This window comes from Phyllobates terribilis, unplaced genomic scaffold (assembly GCF_046119375.1).
Source record: "Phyllobates terribilis strain yellow unplaced genomic scaffold, ASM4611937v1 Scaffold_8__6_contigs__length_399053987, whole genome shotgun sequence".
NCBI lineage: Eukaryota > Metazoa > Chordata > Amphibia > Anura > Dendrobatidae > Phyllobates > Phyllobates terribilis.
In genome coordinates, this window is record NW_027362768.1 from 267,148,823 (window position 1) to 267,175,685 (window position 26,863).

Below are 26,863 nucleotides of genomic sequence, written 5' to 3' on the forward strand. Positions count from 1 at the left end.
ACTGAAAATGTCTTATATTCTAGGTTCTTCAAAGTAGCCATCTTTTGCTTTGATGACTGCTTTGCACACTCTTGGCATTCTCTTGATGAGCTTCAAGAGGTAGTCACCGGAAATAATTTTCACTTCACAGGTGTACCCTGTCAGGTTTAATAAGTGGGATTTCTTCCCTTATAAATGGGGTTGGGACCATCAGTTGTGTTGTGCAGAAGTCAGGTGGATACACAGCTGATAGCCCTACTGAATAGATTGTTAGAATTTGTATTATGGCAAGAAAAAAGCAGCCAAGTAAAGAAAAACGAGTGGCCATCATTACTTTAAGAAATTAAGGTCAGTCAGTCTGAAAAATTGGGCAAACTTTGAAAGTGTCCCCAAGTGCAGTTGCAAAAACTATCAAGCGCTACAAAGAAACTGGCTCACATGAGGACCGTCCCAGGAAAGGAAGACCAAGAGTCACCTCTGCTTCTGAGGATAAGTTTATCCGAGTCACCAGCCTCAGAAATCACAGGTTAACAGCAGCTCAGATTAGAGACCAGGTCAATGCCACACAGAGTTCTAGCAGCAGACACATCTCTACAACAACTGTTAAGAGGAGACTTTGTGCAGCAGGCCTTCATGGTAAAATAGCTGCTAGGAAACCACTGCTAAGGACAGGCAACAAGCAGAAGAGACTTGTTTGGGCTAAAGAACACAAGGAATGGACATTAGACCAGTGGAAATCTGTGCTTTCGTCTGATGAGACCAAATTTGAGATCTTTGGTTCCAACCACCGTGTCTTTGTGCGACGCAGAAAAGGTGAATGGATGGACTCTACATGCCTGGTTCCCACAGTAAAGCATGGAGGAGGTGTGATGGTGTGGGGGTGCTTTGCTGGTGACACTGTTGGGGATTTATTCAAAATTGAAGGCATACTGAACCAGCATGGCTACCACAGTATCTTGCAGCGGCATGCTATTCCATCCGGTTTGCGTTTAGTTGGACCATCATTTATTTTTCAACAGGACAATGACCCCAAACACACCTCCAGGCTGTGTAAGGGCTATTTGACCAAGAAAGAGAGTGATGGGGTGCTGCGCCAGATGACCTGGCCTCCACAGTCACCAGACCTGAACCCAATCGAGATGGTTTGGGGTGAGCTGGACCGCAGAGTGAAGGCAAAAGGGTCAACAAGTGCTAAGCATCTCTGGGAACTCCTTCAAGATTGTTGGAAGACAATTTCCGGTGACTACCTCTTGAAGCTCATCAAGAGAATGCCAAGAGTGTGCAAAGCAGTCATCAAAGCAAAAGGTGGCTACTTTGAAGAACCTAGAATATAAGACATATTTTCAGTTGTTTCACACTTTTTTGTTAAGTATATAAGGCTATGTGCCCACGATGCAGAAATGAAGCAGAAAATTTCTGCAGCATTTCTGCATCTCCCTGGCAGAAAAAAACGCATGCAGATTGTGCATGCGTTTTTCCTGCAGAATACATGCGGATCCACATGCGTTTCCGCATGCAGATTGACAAGCGCTTTCCAGGCGATAGCATCACTTGGAAAGTGCTTGACAACTAGGTCACACTGTATAAATCCATGCAAACAGCATGGATTTATACAGTGTGAACCGTAAAAATTAAAACAAATAAAGCTATACTCACCCCCGAGGCCCCGGCGTGGCTGCAGCGCTGCTTCCTGGCTGGTTCCCGGCTGCCGGCATATCGCGAGACAGAGCGGTGAAGGTCCTTCAGCGCTGCTGGCATTCAGAGAGAAGACGCCGGACAGGCGAGTATAAACTTTATTTGTTATTTTATTCTTTTTTACAGGTACAATGGTACCCAGGTCTGGATGAGAGTCTCCTCTCCTCCAGAACTGGGTACCATCCGCACATAGAGACGCATAGAAGCCGCTTGTAAAAATGTACAGTCGCGGTTTCTGTGCGTCTCAATGCAAGTCAATGGCGGGAGTTCCGCTGCACTTCCGCAAAATTAAATGACATGCTGCGGATTTTTGTACGCAGCATAAACGCTGCGGAAAAATCCGCAGCATGTGCATAGAACATGCGGAATCCCCTTGGGGACCATGGGGTGCGGATTACCTAGCGTTTTACAAGCGTTTCCGCTGCGGAAATTCCGCAGCATAAACGCTTGAAAAACGCTACGTGGGAACACAGCCTAATTCCACATGTGTTAATTCATAGTTTTGATGCCTTCAGTGTGAATGTACAATTTTCATAGTCAAGAAAATACAGAAAAATCTTTAAATGAGATGGTGTGTCCAAACTTTTGGTCTGTACTGTATATAACTAGAATGTACACTATACACTAAGGGACTGTGCTATAAAGCTACATTCTTGTATCGGTGTGAAGTGTCGGTGTGCTGCCCGATTTCTTTCTCCGACAGCACACAGACCAATTGAGTATGTCGTGTTTTGATCCTCAAGATCTAATTAGAAATAGCATGCTCAGAATCTTACAGATCTCACTCTCAGATCCATGATTTTTACAGATACGTGAATAGATTTATGAAAATCTATGAGTCCGTGTGCTGTGCCATCCAATAAAAAAAAAAATGTCAGCACATGGACATATCACACAAATGTGAGAATCTGGCCTAAGGGATTTTACAAACAGAATTACTCCAAGTAATCTATCTATCTATAATCGTCTAATTCTGTCTGTTTGTCTGTAACGGAAATCCTGCGTCACTGATTGGTCGCGCCAGCCGCCCGCGACCAATCAGCGACAGGCGCAGTCCGACCGCAAATTGGCGCGGGATTTGAACCACGCCTCGCCGATTGGTCGCCCCCGGCCGGGCACGACCAATTAGCGATATTGGCGCAGCTACTTTAAATTAACCCCCCAATGTATCCCCCCGGGGCCCCTAATGAATTTCGTAAATACCTCATGTAGCCAATACTGCCTGTGCGCGGCGCTATCGCTGACCGCGCACAGACAGCACGTGACCCCCGGCTGCAGCCGGCTCTTGCTTCCACTTACGTTACGACTATTTGCGGCTGCAGCCGGGGGTCTCCTGTTCCGCGTTCCACGGCGAGTGACGGGTTGTGGGTGGGGTTATCCCCCATCACGTCACACCCGGAATCCACCGCGCGCTCTCTCAATGAATGGGCGCACGGTGGATGCCGGGGGTGTCGCGATGGGGGATAACCCCTCCCACAACCCGTCACTCACCATGGAACGTGGAACAGGAGACCCTTGTACTAGAATACCCTATGCGTTAGAGTCGGGCCACCACCTAGTACAGTATAAAGAACAAATACCTCCATCCAGTCTTGTCTAATTCGAGCAGTTTTTATGTTTCTTCCCCCAGTCACGACTCGTCAGAGTGATCACTGCAGCCCTAAAAGTAACAAGGAATAATAATATATTCACATCCATCTATAATATAATCGGAGATGCGTCCCTCTGTCCGAAGCCTTTATAGACTGTGCAAGTGCGACACGCCTGTGCAATCTGGCTCCAGACAGAAGAACGCATGGAGCAGTTACAAGTAAAAGGAGTGTATGGCACCGGAGACCGCGGTATGCATAGACACTGTATGCATACCGTGATCTCCGGCACTATACTTACCCAACCGGGAGGAGTGTTGCAGCAGCGCCTCTGTTCTGGCCGGAGACCGGAGCAGGAATGCAGCATCGGAATCGGCCCATGCGCATTGCGCGCTATCGGCGCCATTTTACTGAAGACACATTTGCAGTGTGTTTTCAGCAAAATGGCGCCAGATAGCGCGGTATGGGCGCGCACATACTCCGGCACCACACTCCACCCCTGGACTCTGGCAGAGCGGGGCACGGCGCTGGAGCACAGGGAAGAAAGGCGAGTACAAGTCTGTTTTTTTGTGTGTGCAGCGTGATAGGGATGAGGGGTACCATGCATACCAGGAAGAGGGATGAGGGGGTATCATGCATACCAGGATGAGGGGGTACCATGCATACCAGGATGAGGGATGAGGGGGTACCATAAGGCCCGGCGCCAGCACCCAGGCAAGTGCCGGGGCCCTGAGCAGGCAGGGGGGCCCACTCACTGGCAGGCACCCCAGTGCGCTATGGGACCCGTGAGCGGAGGAAAGCGGTTCCGGTGCCAGCACCCACCCCCCACCCGCTTGCTCAGGGCCCCGGCACAACACTTACCTCTCCCCGTGGTTCCACAGCAGGTCCGGTCTCTTCCGTGGCTCAGGTCAGAGGGCACGGTGACATCTTTACACCGCGCTCTCTCCTGAGCAATCACAGCGCAGAGCGGGAAGTCGCCGGCGACGCTGAGGAGTCCGGAGCAGCGAGATGAGCATTTGATTTTTTTAATTTTTTTTTTAATGTATGGAGGCATGAGGCATTGTATGGAGGGGGAGAGGTGACATCCTGCATGGGGCATTTTATGGGGGGGAGGGGGGGTAGGGGGGGGGGAGTGACATCCTGCATGGGGCATTATATTGGGGGGGGGGGTGGAAGAGTGGCCTCCTGCATGGGGCATTATATTGGGGGGGGTGGAAGAGTGGCCTCCTGCATGGAGCGTTATATGGGGGCCAGTATCCTCTATGGAGCGTTATATGGGGGCCAGTATCCTCTATGGAGCGTTATATGGGGGCCAGTATCCTCTATGGAGCGTTATATGGGGGCCAGTATCCTCTATGGAGCGTTATATGGGGGCCAGTATCCTCTATGGAGCGTTATATGGGGGCCAGTATCCTCTATGGAGCGTTATATGGGGGCCAGTATCCTCTATGGAGCGTTATATGGGGGCCAGTATCCTCTATGGAGCGTTATATGGGGGCCAGTATCCTCTATGGAGCGTTATATGGGGGCCAGTATCCTCTATGGAGCAATATATGGGGGCCAGTATCCTCTATGGAGCAATATATGGGGGCCAGTATCCTCTATGGAGCAATATATGGGGCCCATAATACTATATGGAGGACTATGTGGTGCCCATGCATACCAGAATAGGGGGACGAGGGGGCACCATACATACCGGGATAGGGGGACGAGGGGGCACCATACATACTTGGGTGTTGTCCGAGTGCAGTGCGATGTTTCACACGCACCCATAGGCATATATGGGTGCGTGCGATCTGAATCTGAATGCTGCGATTTTTTTCCAGCCCGATCGCAACCCAATCAGCGCTGGAAAAAAAAAACCGCCACTGAGCACGCCATCATGGGATGAAATTGGTCCGAATGCAATCCGATTTTTTATCGGATTGCATTCGTCAGATTTAATCGCAAGAGCGAGCCTAACTATAATCACCACAACCCAATAAATATAAAATAATCAGTCTCTGATTCTACCCCAATTGATTTGAAGGCTATGTGCACATGTTCTGTTTTTGTTGCTTTTTTCCACATGGATTTGTTGAGGAAATTATGAAGTATTTTAGAGTACAAGCAAAGTGAATGAGTCTCATGCACATGTTGCTTTTTTTTTTTTCTTGAAGATTTGCAACAGGTTAAAGTATACAGTATTGTTACACGCACGCCGCTAGGTTCAGATAGGGCGAAACGTGTTTCATGAATTCTTTGGAATCTTGGAGGAACCGTTACTCAGGACCACCATAGGCTGCAGCTTTTCACAGGCACACGATAGATTCAATTGCTGACCAGACATCTGACAAGACTTTTTTTTTCAACCGTTTAACAGTGGAATTTAATTTGAAGCACGGCCAGCGCAAGTCATATTCCTGACTTGCGCTGGCCGTGCTTCAAATTAAATACAGCAACAATCTTCATTACAGTAACCTCTCTAGTCTCTTCAGTAGCATAATTCAGCATAGATTAGATCTCTTAGCATCACACTTCTATGCATACACAACCACAGGCTTTTCCTTCACAAGGACACAATAGTATACAGCATTTTTTATCCTGCATGGTGATGGAGTGGGGGAGGGTTTGATGAGGGAGATGATCCCTGTGACACAATTCCATCCAGTCCTTATCTTCCTGCCCAATAATAATCTGCACTGTTAGTTCATGGAGTTTATCTGACCTGTGTTTAGTTTCTCTCCTGATCTGAATCCTGTTCCATTGCCTTCTGTCAGATCCAAATAACACACCACCTTTCTCTTTGGCTTCAGCCAGACTACAACAACAAGTTCACTATAATCCCCCTGAGGCTCTGCTAAAACACTCCCCGTCTCCTGTGACTGTTAACCCCTCTATTTGCTGGATGCATCTGAAGCACAACACTTCTTCTGCATGTCACAGTATGTCAATTCTCATAACGTTTTTCACCCATACTAATGAGTTGGGGAAAATACGAAACAAAAACGCATGTAAAATACATGGCAAAAACATGTATTATATGCAGTGTATTTTCCTGCCAACACATCAGGATTTGCAGCAGAATTTTCTGCTGCAAATCCTGAACATGTGCACATAGTCTTAATTCCTGTCCTGTATCCTCTCCCTCACACACAAATTCATTACAGGTCCCTGAAAACATAATGAAATAGCGGGTGGGAGAAACGTTATCCGGGTTGTATAATGAAATGGGGGGGTGGGAGAGGATGCTATCAGGCAATAGTCAAGCTTCCAGTACTGTGGCCCCTCCCCCTGAGGTCCTGGTGTCCCATCCTGGCTCCTTCCTAATATGTTTTCTGTTCTCCTCTATATTAAATTAAAACAATTCCACTCACCTTCCTCCATTCCCACCTCATGCGCAGTACACTTCTGTAGCCGGCACAGGATCCGACAGCTGACTTCGTTGTCCCCGCCATGGCGCATGACGTCATGAGGTCGCAGGCACGCCAACATCAGCTGCTGGCCTCTGATTGGCTGGCGGCTTGTATTGCAGGACAGGGATCTGGAGGGCCCCCAGCACCACAGTACATTTCAGCTGAACGTGCATCCGCACATCCAGCTAAAATAGTCGGCAGGCCCCCCAGCACCTCTGGGCCCCGATGCAGCTGCGCTGGTGATATGTCCGCCCCTGGATTGGGTACATATGTTTTCATTGCATTTTTTTTTCCTGAAGTGCAGTCACAACAAACATGGCAATTCTGGTGTTTATATTTTGATTGCACTTTTTTTTTTAAACACGATGATACTAAATGTTTTCCATCTATTTTTGAAGGAAAGTGACAATTTTTTTTAAATTTTACTTTAAAAAGGGACTGGAATTTGCGATTCTCCCATTGCTTATATTATATTCTACAAAACCACAGTATTGCATTATATAGTGAAATCACAGTTCTACCTTGAAGCTCAACCTGTGCGTCACAGGACTGCAATGTATGGTGCGGGCTCAGCTCCTGAGAAGGCTCTTACTCTGCTTGGCAATCTATGATGAAGATGTATATATTAGGTAGAGTAGGTGTGAATGGATTCACACATTTCATCTGCCACAACAGTGATCTGTGGTCCATGGAACAGGGGAGGGAGTGCCGCCTCTTACCTGACAGTATCTGCAGCTGTTTTGATTAAAGGGAATCTGTCACTCCCTGGGAGATATCAGACTTCTAATATGGGCATACAGGTTATAGAAATGTAAATCTATATATACCTATATGGCCCATATTAGTGGTCTGCTTGCAGAGAAATTTATTTTTATAAAATCGGTTTTCATCTGCTTGTCACCTGGGGTACACCAAGAAATCCTCGCCTATCTGCTTAAGACGCCAAGAAATACCCGCCTATCAGCTTATTTTGCATTTTCCTCCCCTCCCCTGCACGTCACAGCAGCGCTTTGCACATGCTCGGGATGTGAATGAGAGGAGTGCAATTCACAGGGCCCTGTGACGTGCAGGGGAGGGGTGGAAAATGCAAAATAAGCAGATAGGCGGGGATTTCTTGGCGCCCCAAGCAGATAGGCGGGGATTTCTTGGCGCCCCAAGCAGATAGGGGGCGCCAAGAAATCCCCGCCTGGGTGCCAAGCAGAGGAAAACAGATTTTATAAAAATACATTTCTCAGCAAGCAGACTGCTAATATGGGCCATACAAGTAGGTATAGATTTACATTTCTATAACCTGTATGCCCATATTACAGGTCTGATATCTCCCAGGGGGTGACAGATTCCCTTTAACCAAGAAAATACAATTGTTCTCTGAAATCCTATAATATACAAATAAATATGCAAACATTGAATATATGAAATTGGAACTGAATTACTGATATTGAAAATAATTTAAAAATGAAAAGGTACTTGGTGGATAAATTGGCCAGTTCGTGAGAAGTCAACAGCCAGCCACAAGGCATACCCTTTGTTGGAACAATAAACCTAATATGCCTCTCCCAGGCTGAAAGCCTATGATTTAAAGAGCAGGCAGGATTCAGCTCTAATTAAAAATGCCCTAGCATGATGGGAGGACTGCTCAGAGGAAGTGTACTACAAATATAAAAAAAATTTAAAAAAAATTTAAAAAAGTGACCAGCACCTACTAACCAAATAAGACAAGTGTGAACAGGCGCAAGCCGTCACGACTAGGGTCGGACTGGGGTGCCTATGGCCCACCAGAAGAATTGACTCTCGGGGCCCACACTATAGCCCACCATAAACAGTTTTATTACTGTACTTTTATACTTTATTAGGAAAATAAGTTTCTGTCAGCAGTGAATGACGAGTCCTGATCTCCCGGCTTTCTCCTGTCCCTGATTTACAGTTCTTTAACTGAATTAGCAGCGGAGGATGAAGAAAGTTGGGAACTCATGCATATTCAGGACTCATCATTATGTGCCGGAGCTGTCTGATACAGGATTTTGGCAGGGCCGTATTTGCCCTTAGATACGTGCCTAGGGCGGCGCCTGAGCGTGTTTTTTTTTTTTTGGGTTCGTGCCCCGAGTCGGCCGGGTGGCTCCACCCCCCCCTCCCCCAGCAGCAGCGCACGGACGCCGCTTCATCTCCGGCCGGGCCAGCACTGCAGCAGTTAACTTCCCTGTGATGGCCCAGTCGCGTCACTGCTAGGAGACCCTGTCTCCTAGCAGTGACGCACCGGGCCAGCACAGGGAAGTTAACTGCTGCAGTGCTGGCCCGGCCGGAGAAAAAGCAGCATCCGTGCGCCCGGCCTGCAGTGCTGCATCGGAGAGGAGCAGCAGGAGGACTGGAGCGGAGCCGGGGGATGGTGAGAGTGAGTGTGTGAGTGAGTGATTGAGTGTGTGCAGGCAGATATCATTGTGTGGTTTGTTTATATGCATTTTTGTGTTTCAAATGTGTTTATGCGTGTATGTATATATCTGTATATGTTTGTGTATGCGTGACTGCGTGCGGCCTCCCTCTGTCTCTGGGGGGGGCGCCGTGCAGCCTCCCGCTGTGTATAGATGGCACCGTGCGGCCTCCCGCTGTGTATAGATGGCTACGTGTGCTCAATATTGAGTCATACAATTAATGTAAGGCAATGTGCCCACGATGCAGAAATGCTCCGGATTGTTTTTGAGCGTTTCTGCATCTCCCTGGCAGAAAAAACGCATGCGGATTGTACATGCGGATTGTACATGCGGATGTGAAGCGTTCTTCACATGCATTTCTGCATGGGGGTTATCAAGCGCTTTTCCAAGCGATTTTAGCATCACTTGGAAAATGCTTGACAACTTGGTCACACTATATATATCCATGCAACCAGATGACAGTGCCTAGGGCAGCAGAAACTCCAAATACGGCCCAGGATTTTGGTACAACTGAGTGACCCAGTATTTTGCCAGGGGGATCTGTCACTAGATTGTTACCCTTAGTTAGGATAATATAATATTGGTGACAGATTCCCGTTAACAAAATCCCTGGATAACATCTTTAGGGTAGTTTCACACCAGCGAGTCCACTGCAGGATGCCTGCTGCTTGTATCTCGCAGTGGACCCGCTCTGGAGGAGGATCGTGCCAGCATTATACTGCTATATACTCATACAGTTGTGCTCAAAAGTTGACACACCCCGGCAGAATTTTTGCTTTCTTGGCCTGGTTTCAGAGAATATTAATAACAAACTTTCTCCACTCATGGTTATTGGTTGGGTGAAGCCATTTATTGTTAAACTACGGTGTTTTCCCTTTTTAAATCTTAATGACAACCAAAAACATCCAAATGACCCTGATCAAAAGTTCACGTACCTCAGTTCTTAATACCGTGTATTGCCTCCTCTAACATCAATGACAACTTGAAGTCTTTTGTGGTAGTTGTGGATGAGGTTCTTTATTTACTCAGATGGTAAAGCTGCCCATTCTTCTTGGCAAAAACCTCTAGTTCCTGTAAATTCCTGGGCTGTCTAGCATCAACTGCAGGCTTGAGATCTCCCCAGAGTGGCTCAGTGATATTGAGGTCAGGAGACAGATGGCCACTCCAGAACCTTCACTTTCTTCTGCTGTAGCCAATGACAGGTCGACTTGGCCTTGAGTTTTGGATCGTTGTCATGTTGGAACATCCAAGTACGTCCTATGCGCAGCTTCAGGGCTAATGAGAGCAAATTTGCCTCCAGTATTTGCTGATAACGTGCTGCATTCATCTTTCCTTCAACTTCTACCAAGTTTCCTGTGCCTTTGTAGCTCACACATCCCCAAAACATCAGCGATCCACCTCCGTGCTTTACTATAGGAATGGTGTTCCTTTCATCATAGGCCTTGTTGACCTCTCTCCAAATGTAACGTTTATGTTTGTGGCCAAAATGTTCAATTTTGGTTTAATCACTCCAAATTACCTTGTTGCAGAAGTTTTGAGGCTTGTCTCTATGCTGTTTGGCGTATTGTAGGCGAGATACTTTGTGGCATTTGCGCAGTAATGGCTTTCTTCTGGCGACTTAACCATGCAACCCATTTTTCTTTAAGTGCCTCCTTATTGTGCATCTTGAAACAGCCACACCGCTAGTTTTCAGAGAGTCCGCAATTTCAGCTAATATTATTTGTGGGTTTTTATTTGCATCCTGAACAATTTTCCTGGCAGTTGTGGCCGAAATTTTTGTTGGTCTACCTGACTGTGGTTTGGTTTTTACAGAGCCCCTCATTATCAATTTGTTAATCACAGTTTGAACGCTGCTGACTGGCATTATCAATTCCTTGGCTATTTTTTTGTATCCCTTTCCTGTGTTATACTCTTCAACTACCTTTTCCCATAGATCCGTTGACAATTCTTTTGCTTTCCCCATGACTCACAATCCAGAAACGTCAGTGGCTGGATGCAAGAGTCTGTCTGGATCCCAGAAACTCACTCAGCTTTTATGCACACACACTGATTGCAAGCAAACAGGTCACAGGTGAGGATGTTACCTTTAGTAGCCATCCAAACCCATTTGTGTCAAATTCTGTGCATGTTATCAAACCAAAATCACCAGGGCATGTGAACTTTTGATCAGGGTCATTTGGATGTTTTTGGTTGTCATTAAGATTTAAAAAGAGAAAACACAGTAGTTTGACAATAAATGGCTTCACCCAACCAATAACCATGAGTGGAGAAAAAGTTTGTTATCATTAATATTCTCTGAAACAAGGCCAAGAAAGCAAAAATTCTGCCAGGGTATGTAAACTTTTGAGCACAACTGTATAATGCCAGGTGCATTATGTACAATGATAGGAGTCAGAGTGAATTCCTTCAAGTGTATTTGACACCTCTTTAAAGGGAGTCTGTCAGCACAGAATGACTGTGCAACCCAAGAACAGGCACTCTGTTCTTCATGGCGCGGCCAATCATTTATATACACCTTCCCACTTGCTTGTTTTCCATCCATCTCAGTCCTTCTCTAGCTCTATGAAGTCAGAGCTGTCAATCAAATTGGGGGGGGTGAAAAATAATGGAAAACAAGCAAGTGGCTAGGTGAATTTAAAATGGTTGGCTCCGCTGTGAAGCACCGAGCGCCTGTACTTAGCTTGAACAGTCATTCTGTGCTGACAGAGTCCCTTTAAGGGTAACTCGTCACTTTGGGAAACACTATTTATCTGCAGAAATAGGGTTAATCTTCAGGTAAATAGGGTTTTAAGCGGCTTAATGGATGGGGCCTGATGCGGTGCCAGAGAAATGCCCGGTAGGCTCCTTGCTCAGGTGGGGGAGAGAGAGAGAGGGGAGAAAAAAAAAAACATACATATGCACGCGGGCACTTAGCTGAAATGCAGCGAGGCGCAGACAGTGCCGGGCCGAGCAGGGGGTCGCACGCACTGCTGCATCACAGGTAGCAGACATGGGCCGCGTCTGCTAAAAGTGAGGTCACTAAGCGTACCCTGCTTTCCATCCTAACAGCGCTTCAAAAGCATATGGGCTGGACGGGAGACAAGTCAAGGTAAGTTAACACCCCAAATATGTGTGAATGTTTATATGCATTTGTGTATATGCTTGCATGTGTATGGGTTTGTGTATATTTTTGTGCATTGCATTTGTTTGTCTGCGTATGCATTTCTGTGTGTACATGTATGTCTGCATGTACATGTCTGCCTGGGTGTTCACGCATGTGTGCATGTCTGCGTGACTCTGGTCTCGACTCTTCAATATAAGGTTTAGGGTCCCAACAAAGGAGTATGCTTTGTCACTGGTTATTGGGTTCTCATGAACTGGCCAAATATGTGCCTAAATTTTTTTTTATTTATTTTTTTTATAACATTTTCTATTGCAGTAATGCAGTTCCAGTCTCATATATTCAATGTTGGCGTATTATAGCATTTCAGAGCTCAGCTGCATTCTCTTGGTTATATTGATTAGTAGCGACAGCTTGCACCTGTTCACACTGGTCTTATTCTGTTTGCAGGTGCTGGTCAGTTTTTTTATACTTCTTTTGATTTGCCGGCCTGGCATGATGTCATTATTGTGGCGTGACACACATGTGATATCATGCAGTGGGGGCTGGAAAGTACCATTTCAGCGGTGACACAGAACACTGTTGTGGGGGGTGTGGATCTTTGGCCCCTACTCTAGGGGTAATTTTGTGAAATCACAGCAGGTAAATCAATCCCAAAAGAGGTGCCAGACTTGTTAAGAGACACACAGTAATAACTTTGGCTCATTTTTCTTCAGCATGTTTTGGGATCAACATTTAAATATCGGAGATATTTTCCCCTCCCTCATTGTGACATGACTAAAACCTTCCCTATCTAATATAACACTCACCTCTCTTTAGCTTCAGACCTCAAACTGCACATGTTAGAGAAAACGCCGACAATCTGTGCTCATTTAAAACACCTACAGCCAAATGGGAGGAGGCAGCTTCCACCAGAAGCCACAAAGGTCCTCATTAGAGATGAGCCGTTCCACTCATGGGACTGTGGTCCAGGTATGGCTGCGTGCCCACGATGCGCTTTTGCTGCGGAATTTCTGCAGTGTAAACGCTTGGTAATCTGTCCCCCATGGTCCCCAATGACAAGCCGCAATGTCAATGCACATGCTGCGGATTTTTCTGCAGCGTTTTTGATGTGCGGAAAAATCCGCAGCATGTCCATTATTTGTGCGTTTACGCATGCGAAAATGCCTTCTCAATGCATTAAAAAACGCAAGGCAAATCCGCACGTACAAAATGCTTAAAAAAACGCACGAAAAACGTGTGTCAAATTCCGCACACGTTTTTCCAGGCAAGGACATGCGGAAGTGAAGCGGAAATTTTCCGCTTCATTTCTGCATCGTGGGCACATAGCCTAGGTGCTACCTGGTGAATCTCTTATCTTCTGGTGCAGCGTCATCTGTGACAAATACTGAACATGTGGCCTTAGGCTACATTCCCACAGTCAGTATTTGATGTCGCGGATTTTCTGCACCTATTATGCAAATGACGTTAATTGCATTTTATTTTTGTTTGTCTTTTATTCGCTGTGTTTTTATTGCATTAGGACACTGAAATTATCCCTTATTGGTGTGTCATGTTTTAAATAAAGCTTTGTTTTTGATACATCCTGGTATTTGGCTTTGACAAAACTTTATTGATACAGTCATCTGCAGATTACCGTACATGCGTTTTTAACTCACTCTAAAAACACACATGCATTTTTTACCTGGGGATTTTCCATATCTAATGTAATTGTATGGAGAAAATCTGCACACAAAACTCAGCGTAGCTGCAAGAGAAATTAACATTTTGGTCAGTTTACGCTGAGTAAAAAAAAAAAGCACAGAGGGCGTGAGATTTCTAGAACTCCCATCCACATTGCTGGAATTGTTAGATGCTGCGTTTTTGACACAGCGAAAATATTCAGCGTCAAAAACTCGCGGTGGGAACACAGCCTAAGGGTTTATGCACACGTCGACTTTTTCAGGCGTATTTCACCTGAAATTTGTGTGAAAAAGAATCAAAAAGATTGAACACATTCCCAGCAATGTGAAAACGACTTGCTGTGCATATGGTCCATCTTTCGGCACTGCTTTTAACCACTTCAGGCATCGATAGCCATGAAGCGGCTACAAGAGATGTCCTGTCCAGTTTTCTGGTGGTTTTAGGTTGGAAACCGTTAATATTTTATTTGTAGAATTTTAAAAAAGAAAGACATCGGCGACAAAACCATCAAAAAGGTCATCCGATTAGGCGTCAGAAAAGGCACTTCAGGAATAAAGCACCATAATTTTCCTGAAGAGTCTACACTTCCATCTATAGGACGTCGTGTACACATACCCTTAGGCCGGTTTCACACATCCATACATTTCACAGTCTGAGTATGGACCATCCACGGGTCTCCTGACCCAAACTCAACAGCCTAATCTATGTTTAAGAACCTGCTGAGTTCAGGTCAGGAGACCAAAGGATGGTCCGCACTCAGACCGTGAAACATATGGATGTGTGAAACCATCATGCAGACGTCCGTGGAACCCAGCTCTATTACGGACTGCGATACACGGACTGGTTATGGGACTGCCTCATAGAAATATATGAAGCTGTCATGCTTTGGTCTGGGGACCGACAGCCAGTCCATGCATTGCAGTCCGTAATAAAACAGAGATCCACGGACGTCTGCATGAGCCCTTAAGGGAATCTGACAGCAGCATGATGTAGGGGCAGAGACCCTGATTCCAGCAGTGTGTCACTTACAAAGCTACTTGTTGTAGATTTTATTATATCAGTAGTTTACTGGCAGGAGATCATCACTACAGAACTAGTTGTCTTGTGCCATGTCGTGGAGTTATTCTGCTCTGTGCCCCCCACCACTAATTAGCAGCTTTCTGCCTATGCACAGTGTACACAGAAAGCTGTCAGTGTTGTGGGGGCAGGGTTATACAGAGCTCAGCATTCAGAGAACTGGGAGATCTGCAGCAGAGAAAACATGGATTTTATCAAACCTGCACCAAGCAGCCCAAAAAGTAATACATCGCTGGAATCAGGGTCTCTGTCCATACATCATGCTGCTCTCAGATGACACAGCAAAAATCGGCTAACAGATTCCCTTTAAGTTAAGTAAATGGTACTGAGCTCTAATTCCACATGTAATCTAATTTACTGTGGATCACACCTTCTGCATTAGAAAGGGTGATGTCCTCTGCGAAAATCCAGAAGAAATCTAGGCCTTTTCCACATGCCAGCATTTGGTGAGTATTTTACATCAGTATTTGTAAGCCATAACCAGGAGAGCGAGGACAGTACAGAGAGAACTATCGTTGAAAAATTCACACTTTTTCTGTATTTTGGAGACCTTCCTGATGTTGGCTTACAAATACTAATGAATTACTGGCCAAACCATGTTACTGAGGCCTACTATAGCCCAGGATGTGGATTTAAACAAGGATGCCCAACCAATTGTTCAGCCCTAATCATGGCTATCTACATAATATAGAGTAGGTCAGTTAATATACTCATCGGTTGCCATCTTTCCTGGTTTCCAGCGCTGGGCTGAGCCTCTTGGTTACGGGATTTAAATGCTGACTTGCCTGTTCACATTGGGGTTTATGTATAGAATGGAAGCATCCATAATGTACACTTATGGAGCCTTGTTCTGAATCTGCATAGCATTACGTTGAGAAAGCAGCACCACGCCACACAACGGTCCCTGAGTGAGACAGCAAAGAGATACTTTCACGTGCCCTACAAATGGACCGGAGCAGGGCTGAACCCCGGGAAAATGGCGGGAAGTATATTAACTGACCTACTCTGTATTACATAGACAGGATTAGGAAAACAAGAAGGGAGCAGTGGCGTAACATGAAGCTCGTGGGCCCCAATGTAAAATATCCACCAGGGCTCCCAACTATCGAAGCTCTTTAATAGTAATAGTTTTTTCATATGGACTGAATGGACCATTTGGGTTCCAGGGACAGGGTGCGATTTCAGCCCTTGCGCCTATTACAGTTACGTCCCTGGTTGGGAGTACTTCTTTAACAATGTCAACATTTCTCCATTTTAATTTTTTCATAGCGTTCTAAAGGGAACCTGTCACAAGGTTTCCCCAATTTAAACTAAAGCCACCACCCTTAGCTACGCTATTACCACAGTCCGTCGACCTGTATCTAAGCCCCCAACTGCATCTGCAAATGCTAAAAAATACCTCCAATGGGCGTCTTTTTACTATTTTCAGCACTTCCTCACTCCCTGCAGCTGCCATTCTCCTAACTTGATTGATGTGGATGACTTGTCCTACATCATCCACAGATCACTGCGAATCTTGTACTTGTGCAGTTGAAGCTGAGGCCTGTGCAGGCACCCTATGCTCTACCCTACTAAGGGCAAAGCAAAGTCCTACAATGCACCGGAACCTATTAACCCAGAAGTGAAGTCTGTGTCGGTGCATGCACAGAATGGTACTTTGCTCTGCCCTCAGTAGGACGAAGCATAGAGCGCCTGCACTTCTACTGCTCAGGTACAAGATTTGTAGCGACCTGGAGATGACATAGGACTCATCATCCACATCAATCAAGCCAGGAGGACGGTAGCGGCGGGGATTAAGAATGTGCAGTGAAAAGAAAAAGGACGCCAATCGAACCAGAATGTGTGTCAGAAGTACGGACGGTATTTTTTGGCATATGCAGGGGAAGTTGGGGGCTTAGATACAGGTTGATGGACTGCTGTAATAGAACAGTTAAAGCAGTTGTCCAGTACTTTATATTAACCCCCAATGTATCCCCCCGGGGCCCCTAAGGATTTTTGTAATTACCTTACGTTGCAGATAATGCCTGTGAGCGGCGCTATTGGTGGCCGCTCACAGGCATCACGTGACCCCAGGCTGCAGCCGGCGCTGACATCCGCTGATGTCACGACAAGTGCTGGCAGCCGCCGAGGGTCCCTCTTCTGCTTTCCACTGGTGGATGCTGGGTTGTGGGCGGGGTTAACCCGCACGTCACACCCAGCATCCACTGCGCGCTCTGCCTCTCCCCGTTCATTGGGAAAGTGCACGGTGGATGCTGGGTGTGACGCGGGGGATAACCCCGCCCACAACCCAGCAGCCACCGCAGGGACCCCAGCGCTGAGTCATGCCTAACTTGTCATGACGTCAGCGCGGGGTCATGTGATGCCTGTGAGCGGCCATCGATAGCGCTGCTCACAGGCATTATCTGCAACGTAAGGTAATTACAAAAATTCATAGGAGTCCCAGGGGGATACATTGGGGGGGGGGGTAAATATAAAGTAATGGACAACTTCTTTAAGGATGGTGGCTTTCGTTTATATTGAGAAAACCTGGTGACAGGTTCCCTTTTAATGAAATGAATGAGTGAAAACCCAATTCACTGCCGTATTGGGCCACTCTGTTGCGGATTTTTCTGCGTGGAATTCTCTCTCTCTCAGTTAGGGTACATTTAGGCTATGTGCCCACGATGCAGAAATGCTGCTTATTTTTTCTGCATCTCCCTGGCAGGAAAAAAGCATGCGGATTATACATGCGTTTTTCCGCCAGGTAGAAGCGTTTGTCAAGCGTTTTCACATGCATTTTTGCATGCGGGTTATCAAGCGCTTTTCCAAGTGATTTTAGCATCACTTGGAAAAGTGCTTGACAACTTGGTCACACTATATAAATCCACGCAACCGGCATGGATTTATATAGTGTGACCAAGTTAATAGTTTAAAAAAGAATAAAAATGATAAAAAATAAAACAAAAAACATTATGCTCACCTTCTGATGGCCCCCGGTCTCCTGTACGGTGCGTCCTGGCTCCCCGACGGCTCGCCATGGTGTAAAAGGACCTTCCATGACGTCATTTAGTCATGTGACAGGTCACGCGACCGCCAACGTCAGCGGTCGCGTGATCAGTCACATTACTCAATGACTTAATCGCAGGTCCTTTTACACCATTGCAAGCCGCCGGGGAGCCAGTATGCACTGTACAGGAGACTGGGGGCCATCAGAAGGTGAGTATAATGTATATTTTTTTATTTTCAATTCTTTTTTTTAACAGGTACTATGGTACCCGGGTCTGGATGAGAGTCTCCTCTTCTCCAGACCTGGGTACCATCTGCACATTGAATCGCTTAATATCCGCATGTGCACATATAGTCATGCGGATATTATGCAAGTCAATGGTGGCAATTACGCCGCGTTTCCACAATAATAATGGACATGCTGTGGATTTTTCCGCAATGATAATCCGCAGCGGAAATTTCCGCAGCATGTGCACAGCACATGTGGATTATCATTGGGGACCATGGGGCACGTATTACCAAGCGTTTTCGCTGCGGAAATTCAGCGGCAAAAATGCTTGAAAAACGCATAGTGGGCATGCAGCCTTACCCTTTGTTGTAATGTTGTTACAATTTTTAACTCACCCATCATAAGTTAGTACATATGGTTTTACCAGAAGCAAAGTTGTGTTTAATGTTAAAGGAGTTTCCACAACCTTGATCTTCCAGAGCGCACTGTTCCTCTGCCTCCCATCTTCCTGCTTGCGAAGGGTGGTGTGCTCCTGATTGACAGTTCAGCCAGCAGCATCATTGAACCGCTGCCCTGAATTGTTTGCGTTGCGATGCTGCGAGCAGAGCTGGCTGGATCCACAGGTCTGTCTAGCTTCCGAGCAGCGCTTACAAGCTCTGTGGAAAAGAGCTTGTATGCAATGTGCTTTTTGCCTAAGAGACTGGCCAGTACTGATAGACTGCAGAGGTGGTTGGTAACCTAGGCAACAAGCAGCAAATTATAAAATTTCTCCGTTTTTGAAAATGGAGAGGATTTTTTTCATGACCGTTCTTTATTAATAAGTGTACGCTGAAAAACAAATATTTTTAATAAACAAAGTTTAAATAACCAGTAAACTACTAAGTATCTTGTAGTTACAAATAACTTTTGACCATTTCTGTTAAAGTAATAAGTGCTAAAGCCCCCAGGAAAAACTTCTGCAAAACAGTTCTGCATTGTACTAACAAGCGAAGCTGACTGTGACCTTTCACAGATCTCATTTATGTTAACGTCAAATTTAGATGTTGCAAAAAAATAAAATCACCAGTCCTAAATTTTATGGTGTGAAACATAGGAGCACATGGCGCCCTAGGACCGTCATCCAGGACACTGCTGGCCTCCATTGCCACAACACAAGGGAGGCTCAGAGCACCAGAGACAGAAACCTGCACGAAAGCGGAAGTTACCAGTAGTAACAGTCACCCAGTCCGGACCCGCCCACAGGGAATTGCTCAGCCAATTAAGTTGCATATCGAATGCGAGGCGTGGAACCCTCATGACGTCATCACAGCGCCAATCAGCGCAAGGAACCGAAGCCTTGGGGCTGGTTCTGGTGAAATGCTGGGACCAGTGACGTCACACGGCTGGCGAGCTGCACGGGAACGGTTCTCCATTCGGTCGGGAGCGGGGAAGGATGTGAACTTGTGCGGTTAGTGGAGATCAAGGTGAGGAGCTGTGTGCACAGGGGCTTTATCTGGAGCAGGTCAGTGTGTAACCTGAGTGACTAAATTACATGGTCATGTGTAACGTAGGCCAGACACCCGGCCGGGTCAGCGCTGTCTGCGGCTACATGGTGCGGTGTCAGCGCTGCTCCTGGGCCTGCAGCAGCCATGGCCTCCTCCTCAGGGAACTTTACAGGCAGGCACAGCCTTCTGTGCTGACAACTTTGTGCTGTGGCCGATACTTCCTCTTTCCTGACAACTTCCCCTTGTAGCTCACAGGTAACCTCGGCTGACAGCCCTCTCATCAGGCAGGGCTCATAGTGACCCCGCTTCATAAGTGTTTACGCCACTCTCCTGGCTACTTCTCTATGTATGAAGCCATTGCTGTGTGTTCTGTAGCACTGGCATAGTCCACAGTGCAGTATGGAGATCTGCCCCCCACCTGTCTAAAGGGCCCCATGGTTTGCTCCCCATGGTCTGTGCCCCCCCCCCCCCCCATTGTCTCCAGGGCCCCATGGTCTGTGTCTCCCCCCCCCCCCCCCCCCCCCCAACTATTTTCTCCAGGGCCTGATGGTCTGCCCCCCACGGTCTGTCCCCCCCCCCCCCTCCAGCCTCCACGGCCCAATGGTCTGCCCCCCCCCCCCATGGTCTGTCCTCCTACCCTGCCTCCAGGGCCCCATGGTCTGCCCCCCACGGTCTGTCCTCCTACCCTGCCTCCAGGGCCCCATGGTCTGCCCCCCATGGCCTGTCCTCCCACCCTGTCTCTAGAGCCCCATGGTCTGCCCCCCCCCCATTGTTTCTAGGACTCCAAGGTCTGCCCCCCCCGCCCCATTGTCTCCAGGTCCCGATGGTTTGCCCCTACAGTCTGTCCTCCCACCCTGTCTCTAGAGCCCCATGGTCTGCCCCCCCCATTGTTTCTAGGACTCCAAGGTCTGCCCCCCCCCCGCCCCATTGTCTCCAGGTCCCGATGGTTTGCCCCATGGTCTGCCCCCCCCCATTGTTTCTAGGACTCCAAGGTCTGCCCCCCCCCGCCCCATTGTCTCCAGGTCCCGATGGTTTGCCCCTACAGTCTGTCCTCCCACCCTGTCTCTAGGGCCCCATGGTCTGCCCCCTACACATTGTCTCCAGGGCCCATGGTTTGCCCCCCCCACGGTCTGTCCTCTCCTCCCGTTTCTAGTGCCCCATGGTCTACCCCCCCCCAGAGCCCCTTCCTATTCTCACTATTTCTGACACAATATTGTCTGCTTAATCTTTGCCCCACAATCTTATTTCCATCCCTTGGTCACAAGATCAATGTATACAGAGGTGGACACAGACAGAAGAGGACCCTGTGCAAGAACAATATATGGCCAGTTTCAGTCCAGTAGCTCCTCATAATGCAGAATTCTAGCTTCTTTGGAAATGGCCTCCTTACCTCTTGGGCCCCCTGTACACCTACACAGGTTGCACCAATTATATGTCCATCCCTGACTTTATAGCCATTCACGTTACTTCTTGTAATATGGGAGGGACACACTGTACCGAGGGTAACCTACAGAAAGATTTGTAAGATCAGTGGAGATGTTTCCTTGGTTAGATTTGAGCTCATGATGTCTGTGCTGCATGTCAGCTGGTATAGTAATATGAAGACCCCCCATACACTTTAAAGGGGTTGTCCACTACTTGGACAACCCCTTCTCAATCAGCATGTTCCTCCCAAGTATAATAACAAGGCCACATTCACACATTCAATATTTGGTGAGTCTTTTACCTCAGTATTTGTAAACCAAAACCAGGAGTGAAACAATCAAAGTATATTAGACTTCGGGGAGAGTAAAGCCAGCGCTGACTGGCTGCAGGGATCGCATGACATTACAATGTCACGCAATCCCTGGGACCAACACCACTCAAATGGTGGAGGTGAGTACAACCCCTGGCAAAAATTATGGAATCACTCAATTCTGAGGAAAAAATTATGGAATCATGAAAAACAAACACACAAAAGAACACTCCAATACATCACTAGTATTTTGTTGCACCACCTCTGGCTTTAATAACAGCTTGCACTCTCTGAGGCATGGACTTGAAGAGTACTGTTTGTCACTCATTATCTATCTGGCTCCAACTTTCTCTGATTGCTGTTGCCAGATCAGCTTTGCAGGTTGGAGCCCTGTCATGGACCATTTTCTTCAACTTCCACCAAAGATTTTCAATTGGATTGAGATCCGGACTATTTGTAGGCCATGACATTGACCTTATGTGTCTTCTTTCAATGAATGTTTTCACTGTTTTTGCTCTATGGCAGGATGCATTATCATCTTGAAAAAAATGATGTCATTATCCCCAAACATCCTTTCAGTTGATGGGATAAGAAAACTGTCCAAAATATCAATGTAAACTTGGGCATTTATTGAAGATGTAATGCCAGCCATCTCCCCAGTGCCTTTACCTGACATGCAGCCCCATATCATCAATAACTGTGGAAATTTGCATGTTCTCTTCATGCAGTCATCTTTATAAATCTCATTGGAATAGCACCAAATAAAAGTTCCAGCATCATCACCTTGCCCAATGCATATTCACGATTCATCACTGAATATGACTTTCATCAAGTCATCCACAGTCCACGATTGCTTTTCCTTAGCCCATTGTAACCTTGTTTTTTTCTGTTTAGGTGTTAATGATGGCTTTTGTTTAGCTTTTCTGTATGTAAATCCCATTTCCTTTAGGCGGTTTCCTACAGTTCGGTCACAGACATTGACTCCAGTTTCCTCCCATTCGTTCCTCATTTGTTTTGTTGTGCATTTCCTGTTTTGGAGACATACTGCTTTAAGCTTCCGGTCTTGATGCTTTGATGTCTTCCTTGGTCTACCAGTATGTTTGCCTTTAACAACCTTCTCATGTTGTTTGTATTTGGTCCAGATTTTAGACACAGCTGACCGTGAACAACCAACATCTTTTGCAACATTGCTTGATGATTTACCTTCTTTTAAGAGTTTGATAATCCTCTCCTTTGTTTCAGTTGACATCTCTCGTGTTGGAGCCATGATTCATGTCAGTCCACTTGGTGCAACAGCTCTCCAAGGTGTGATCACTCCTTTTTAGATGCAGATCTAATTTGATGCAGGTGTTAGTTTTGGAAATGAAAATTTACAGTTTGATTCCATAATTTTTTCCTCAGAATTGAGTGATTCCATAATTTTTTCCCTCTGCTTGGTGTGAAAAAAATTACCCTTGCTGAGTACCACATTTTTAATCTTGATTTCTTTTAGTGTTTCTTAAAGCCCTAAAGTTGCTATTTGAAATGACTTTAGTTTTGTGCCATGTCTGTGATCTGCTTTTTTTCAACAACATTAAACAAATGAATGAACATCCTCCGAGCTCAGTGATTCCATAATTTTTGCCAGGGGTTGTATAAGGCCACATTCTCATGTTCAGTATTTGGTCAGTATATTACCTCAGTATTTGTAAGCCAAAACCAGGAGAGGAACAATCAGAGGAAAAGTATAATAGAAACACGTCACCACTTCTGCATTGTTCATCCACTCCTGGTTTTAGCTTAGAAATACTGAGGTAAAATACTGAAAGTGTGAATGTGGTCTAAGTGTTGTTTTACTAGGGGGAAACGTGCTGACTGAGAGAGGAGTTATCTGAGTTGGGGACAACCCTTTTAAGTGAAAGCATTTGTCTGGGCATGTGATATTGATTACTGATCCTTAGTATGGGTCACCAGTATCGGATCAGTGGAGGTCTCACACCTGTAACCCCACCGATCAGCTGTTCTTAGCTTCTGAGGAGGCTGGATGTAAACACTGAATGGAGCTGCACAGCTCAGCACCATTCATTGTGTAGCAGCCACTGCTTTGTACTGCAGAACAGCTCCTATTTTCTAGGCGCTGATAACAGCTGATGGATAAGGTGCCACATGCCCACTGATCTGATACGGATTTCCTATCCCCAGGATTGTTTTTCAGTATCTTATTGTCTGGAAAAACCCATTAAAGCACCCTAATCCGTCAATCTGTAGGTTGAGAAGGAAGAGAAAATTGGGCATATTGAATTGCAGCACCATTTTTTTTTCCTCTGGAGATAAGTGTTATTTAGCAGCAACATAAAAAAATGCATACACATTTGGCCGAGCTTCCTTGCGTGTTGGGGGGATCCGAACGGACGTCTGTTCCTCTGACTGCTATATACGGTGTTGGGACCCCCTTTCTCACTGGCAGCTTTCACTATTGGTGGATAGACTTCACTATTTGTTCCTGTTATCAGTTTTGGACCTTTTCCCTACCTTGTAAAGTCCTACACTAACTGCTTTCCCAGCTGTTGATTTGGCTGGATTTCTGCAGAGTGATAAGGGACCATGCTGATGACCTTGGCATTTTAGTGCAAAGATATTTTGCTGCAATGAGAAAGTTCCCATATTGGGAATTTGTTGATTCATGATCACTGTTTGCAGGATTGTATGGAGATGACTAAGAATTGCTTTCAGAGAAGAAATATGTCAAACTCCAGAGATCTGAAGACCTTCTCCATTCCGACGTCAATGGTGATTTTTCTTGCACGTAAAAACATGGACCTTTTTTTTATAAGTGTTTGGTCCGTGTGTCAATTCTTACCATTACTGTTTCATCAGTGATTTTTTTTTTTTTAAACTATTTATTTTCATTGATGTTCATAAAAACAAAAACTGCAAAGCCTCTCCTACCAATGTATTGTGTCTGTGATTTTCAAGGACCACAGATTTGTATAGGAAATTTTGATCCATGACTCTGATCAAAATATGACTTGTCACCGTGCTTTTATTCTGATCATTCAGTCCACAAAAAAAATGGACCTGTCCGATTTTATGAAATCTGTATGTCAATTCTATTTCTACAGGTCCAGAACCTGGACCTGTAGAAGTGTAGTGCCAGACACGAAACAGCTGTCATCCGCTGATTTCCCCGTACCCCCCTGCTTTCCACCTGTATGTCCCAAGTATTGCAATAAAGGACTGATTTTAAGATATGGTGAGTGCTGCATTTCTTTTTCTTGAATGAGTAAATCACCCATGTAATCAACAGAAAAAAATGCTGCAAAAACAGTGCATGTGAAAATAACCTAAAGCAGGGACATAGTGTGCATGGACTTTCTGAAATCTCATTAAGCCTTTGCTGGTTCTGTAAGGCTATGTGCGCACGTTAAGTATTTAATTGCAGAAATTTCTGCAAAGTTCCTGCATCTTTTATTTTAAACACAGAGAAATAATGGAGCCTTAAAATGCTTAGAACAATTAGCAAAATTTTATTGTATATAAAAGTTAAAATCCGTTACAAAACACCCATGTCACATAAATACTAAAGATGTGATAGACAAAAACCTCAGCCTGTGAGCAACTAATGGCACCAAATATATATGAATCTAAGACCCCTTAGTAGCTACAAATTTTTAGGCTGCGTGCCCACGATGTGTTTTTCATGCGTTTCCGCAGCGGAAACGCATAAAAAACGCATGGTAATCCGCACCCCATGGTCCCCAGTGGCATTCCGCAATGTCAATGCACATGCTGTGGATTTTTCCGCAGCTTTTCTGCAACGCAAATAAATCCGCAGCATGTTCATTAATTTTGCGGAAGCGCTGCCATTGACTTGCATTGAGATGCATAGAATCCGTGTCTGTACATTTGTACAAGCGGATTATATGCTTCTCTATGTGCGGATGGCACCCAGTTCTGGAGAAGAGAAGACTCTCATCCAGACCTGGGTACCATTGTACCTGTAAAAAAAAGAATAAAATAATAAATAAAGTTTATATTCACCTGTCCGGCGGCCCCTGCAGCGCTTCTCCTTCCAGGACCTGAGATGACGTCGCGGTCATGTGACCGCAGGCTGTATCGCGAGATGCCGGCAACCCGGAAGAAGCCAGGACGAGCGCGACAGCACACGCGGCGGGGGTAAGTATAGCTTTATTTTTTATTTTTACGGTCACACTATATAAATCCATGCCTTATGCATGGATTTATATAGTGTGACCTAGTTGTCAAGCACTTTCCAAATGATGCTATCGCCTGGAAAGCGCTTGTCAGTCCGCATGCAGAACACATGCGTTAACGCATGTGAATCCGCATGTATTCTGCAGGAAAAAAGCATGCACAATCTGCATGCGTTTTTTCTGCCAGGGAGATGCAGAAATTTTCTGCATCGTGGGCACATAGCCTAAGACTGTGTGCTCATGATGCGTTTTTTAAGCATTTCCGCAGCTGCAGAAACGCTTAAACTCATGGTAGAAGGCCTGCCATGTTCCCCAATGATAATCCGCATGTGCTGTGCACATGCTGCAGAAATTTCCGCTGCGGATTATCATTGCGGAAAAAAACGCAGCACTACCAATTATTTTGCGGAAGCGCTGCGTTTTCGCCGCCATCGACTTGCATTGAATCGCTTGGATTCCGCATCACTGCATCTGTAGATGCGGAATCCAAGCGTTTCAATGTGCGGACGGTACCCAGGTCTAGAGGAGAGGAGACTCTCCTCCGGACCCGGGTACCATAGAACCTGTAAAAAAAAGAATAAAATAAAAAATAAATATTATACTTAACTTCTGATGGCCCGCAGTGCGCTCCTCCTCTCATGCAGGCAGATCGCGATGGACTGAAGGACATGAGCAGACGTCATAGTCATGTGGCGGGTCACGCGATGCTGACGTCGGCAGGTCCTTCAGTGTACCGCGATCTGCCGGCAGCCGGGACGGTGAAGCAAGACTCCGGAGGCCATCGGAAGGTAAGCATATATTTATTTTTTTATTTTTAACCATTCTTTGGGGTCACAGTATATAAATCCATGCCTTTTGCATGGATTTATATATTGTGACCAAGTTGACAAGCACTTTCCAAGTGATGCTAAACTCGCTTGGAAAGCGCTTGTCAACCCGCATGCGGAAATGCATGTGAAGAACTCTTCACAACCTCATGTCCCTTGCAGGAAAAACACATGTACAATCCGCATGCTTTTTTTCTGCCAGGGGAGATGCAGAAACACTCAGGAAAAATCCGGAGCATTTCTGCATCGTGGGCACATAGCCTAAGGGCACTCCTATTCGTAGTGCGTATGGGTAATATGTGAGTAACATCAAATGAGTCTACAGGTCTTAAGTTAACCTGAGCAATAATATAAGTAAAGTGCATGTTGCTAATACTAAAACCTCTCTGGATAAATATCCAAGCTCAGAGACAAGTGTGAAGACCTAAAAAATCAGACTCATGAACGTACCCAAAATTAAAGATGG

General features: G+C 45.9%; 2 protein-coding genes across 4 annotated transcripts in view; one reads left to right on the plus strand and one right to left on the minus strand.

The window, feature by feature from the left end:
- The window catches only part of GTPBP1 (GTP binding protein 1), a 61,814-nt gene extending 58,539 nt beyond the window's left edge, over positions 1-3,275 (minus strand). Inside the window, exon 1 of the mRNA XM_073644230.1 lies at positions 3,255-3,275. Within this exon, the coding sequence (XP_073500331.1) occupies positions 3,255-3,260 (6 nt within the window). The 5' untranslated portion in view covers positions 3,261-3,275. The remainder of the gene's footprint in view (positions 1-3,254) is intronic.
- A 5,627-nt stretch (positions 3,276-8,902) lies between these two features.
- JOSD1 (Josephin domain containing 1) overlaps positions 8,903-26,863 on the plus strand; it is a 46,478-nt gene continuing 28,517 nt past the window's right edge. Inside the window, exons 1-2 of one of the 3 annotated variants that reach the window (XM_073644234.1) lie at positions 8,903-9,041; positions 12,133-12,172. The gene's annotated coding sequence lies outside the window, so the exon portion shown is untranslated. Of the gene's footprint in view, positions 9,042-12,132; positions 12,173-19,425; positions 19,660-26,863 lie in introns of those variants that run through there. The other 2 variants (XM_073644233.1, XM_073644232.1) reach the window with 2 other exon arrangements.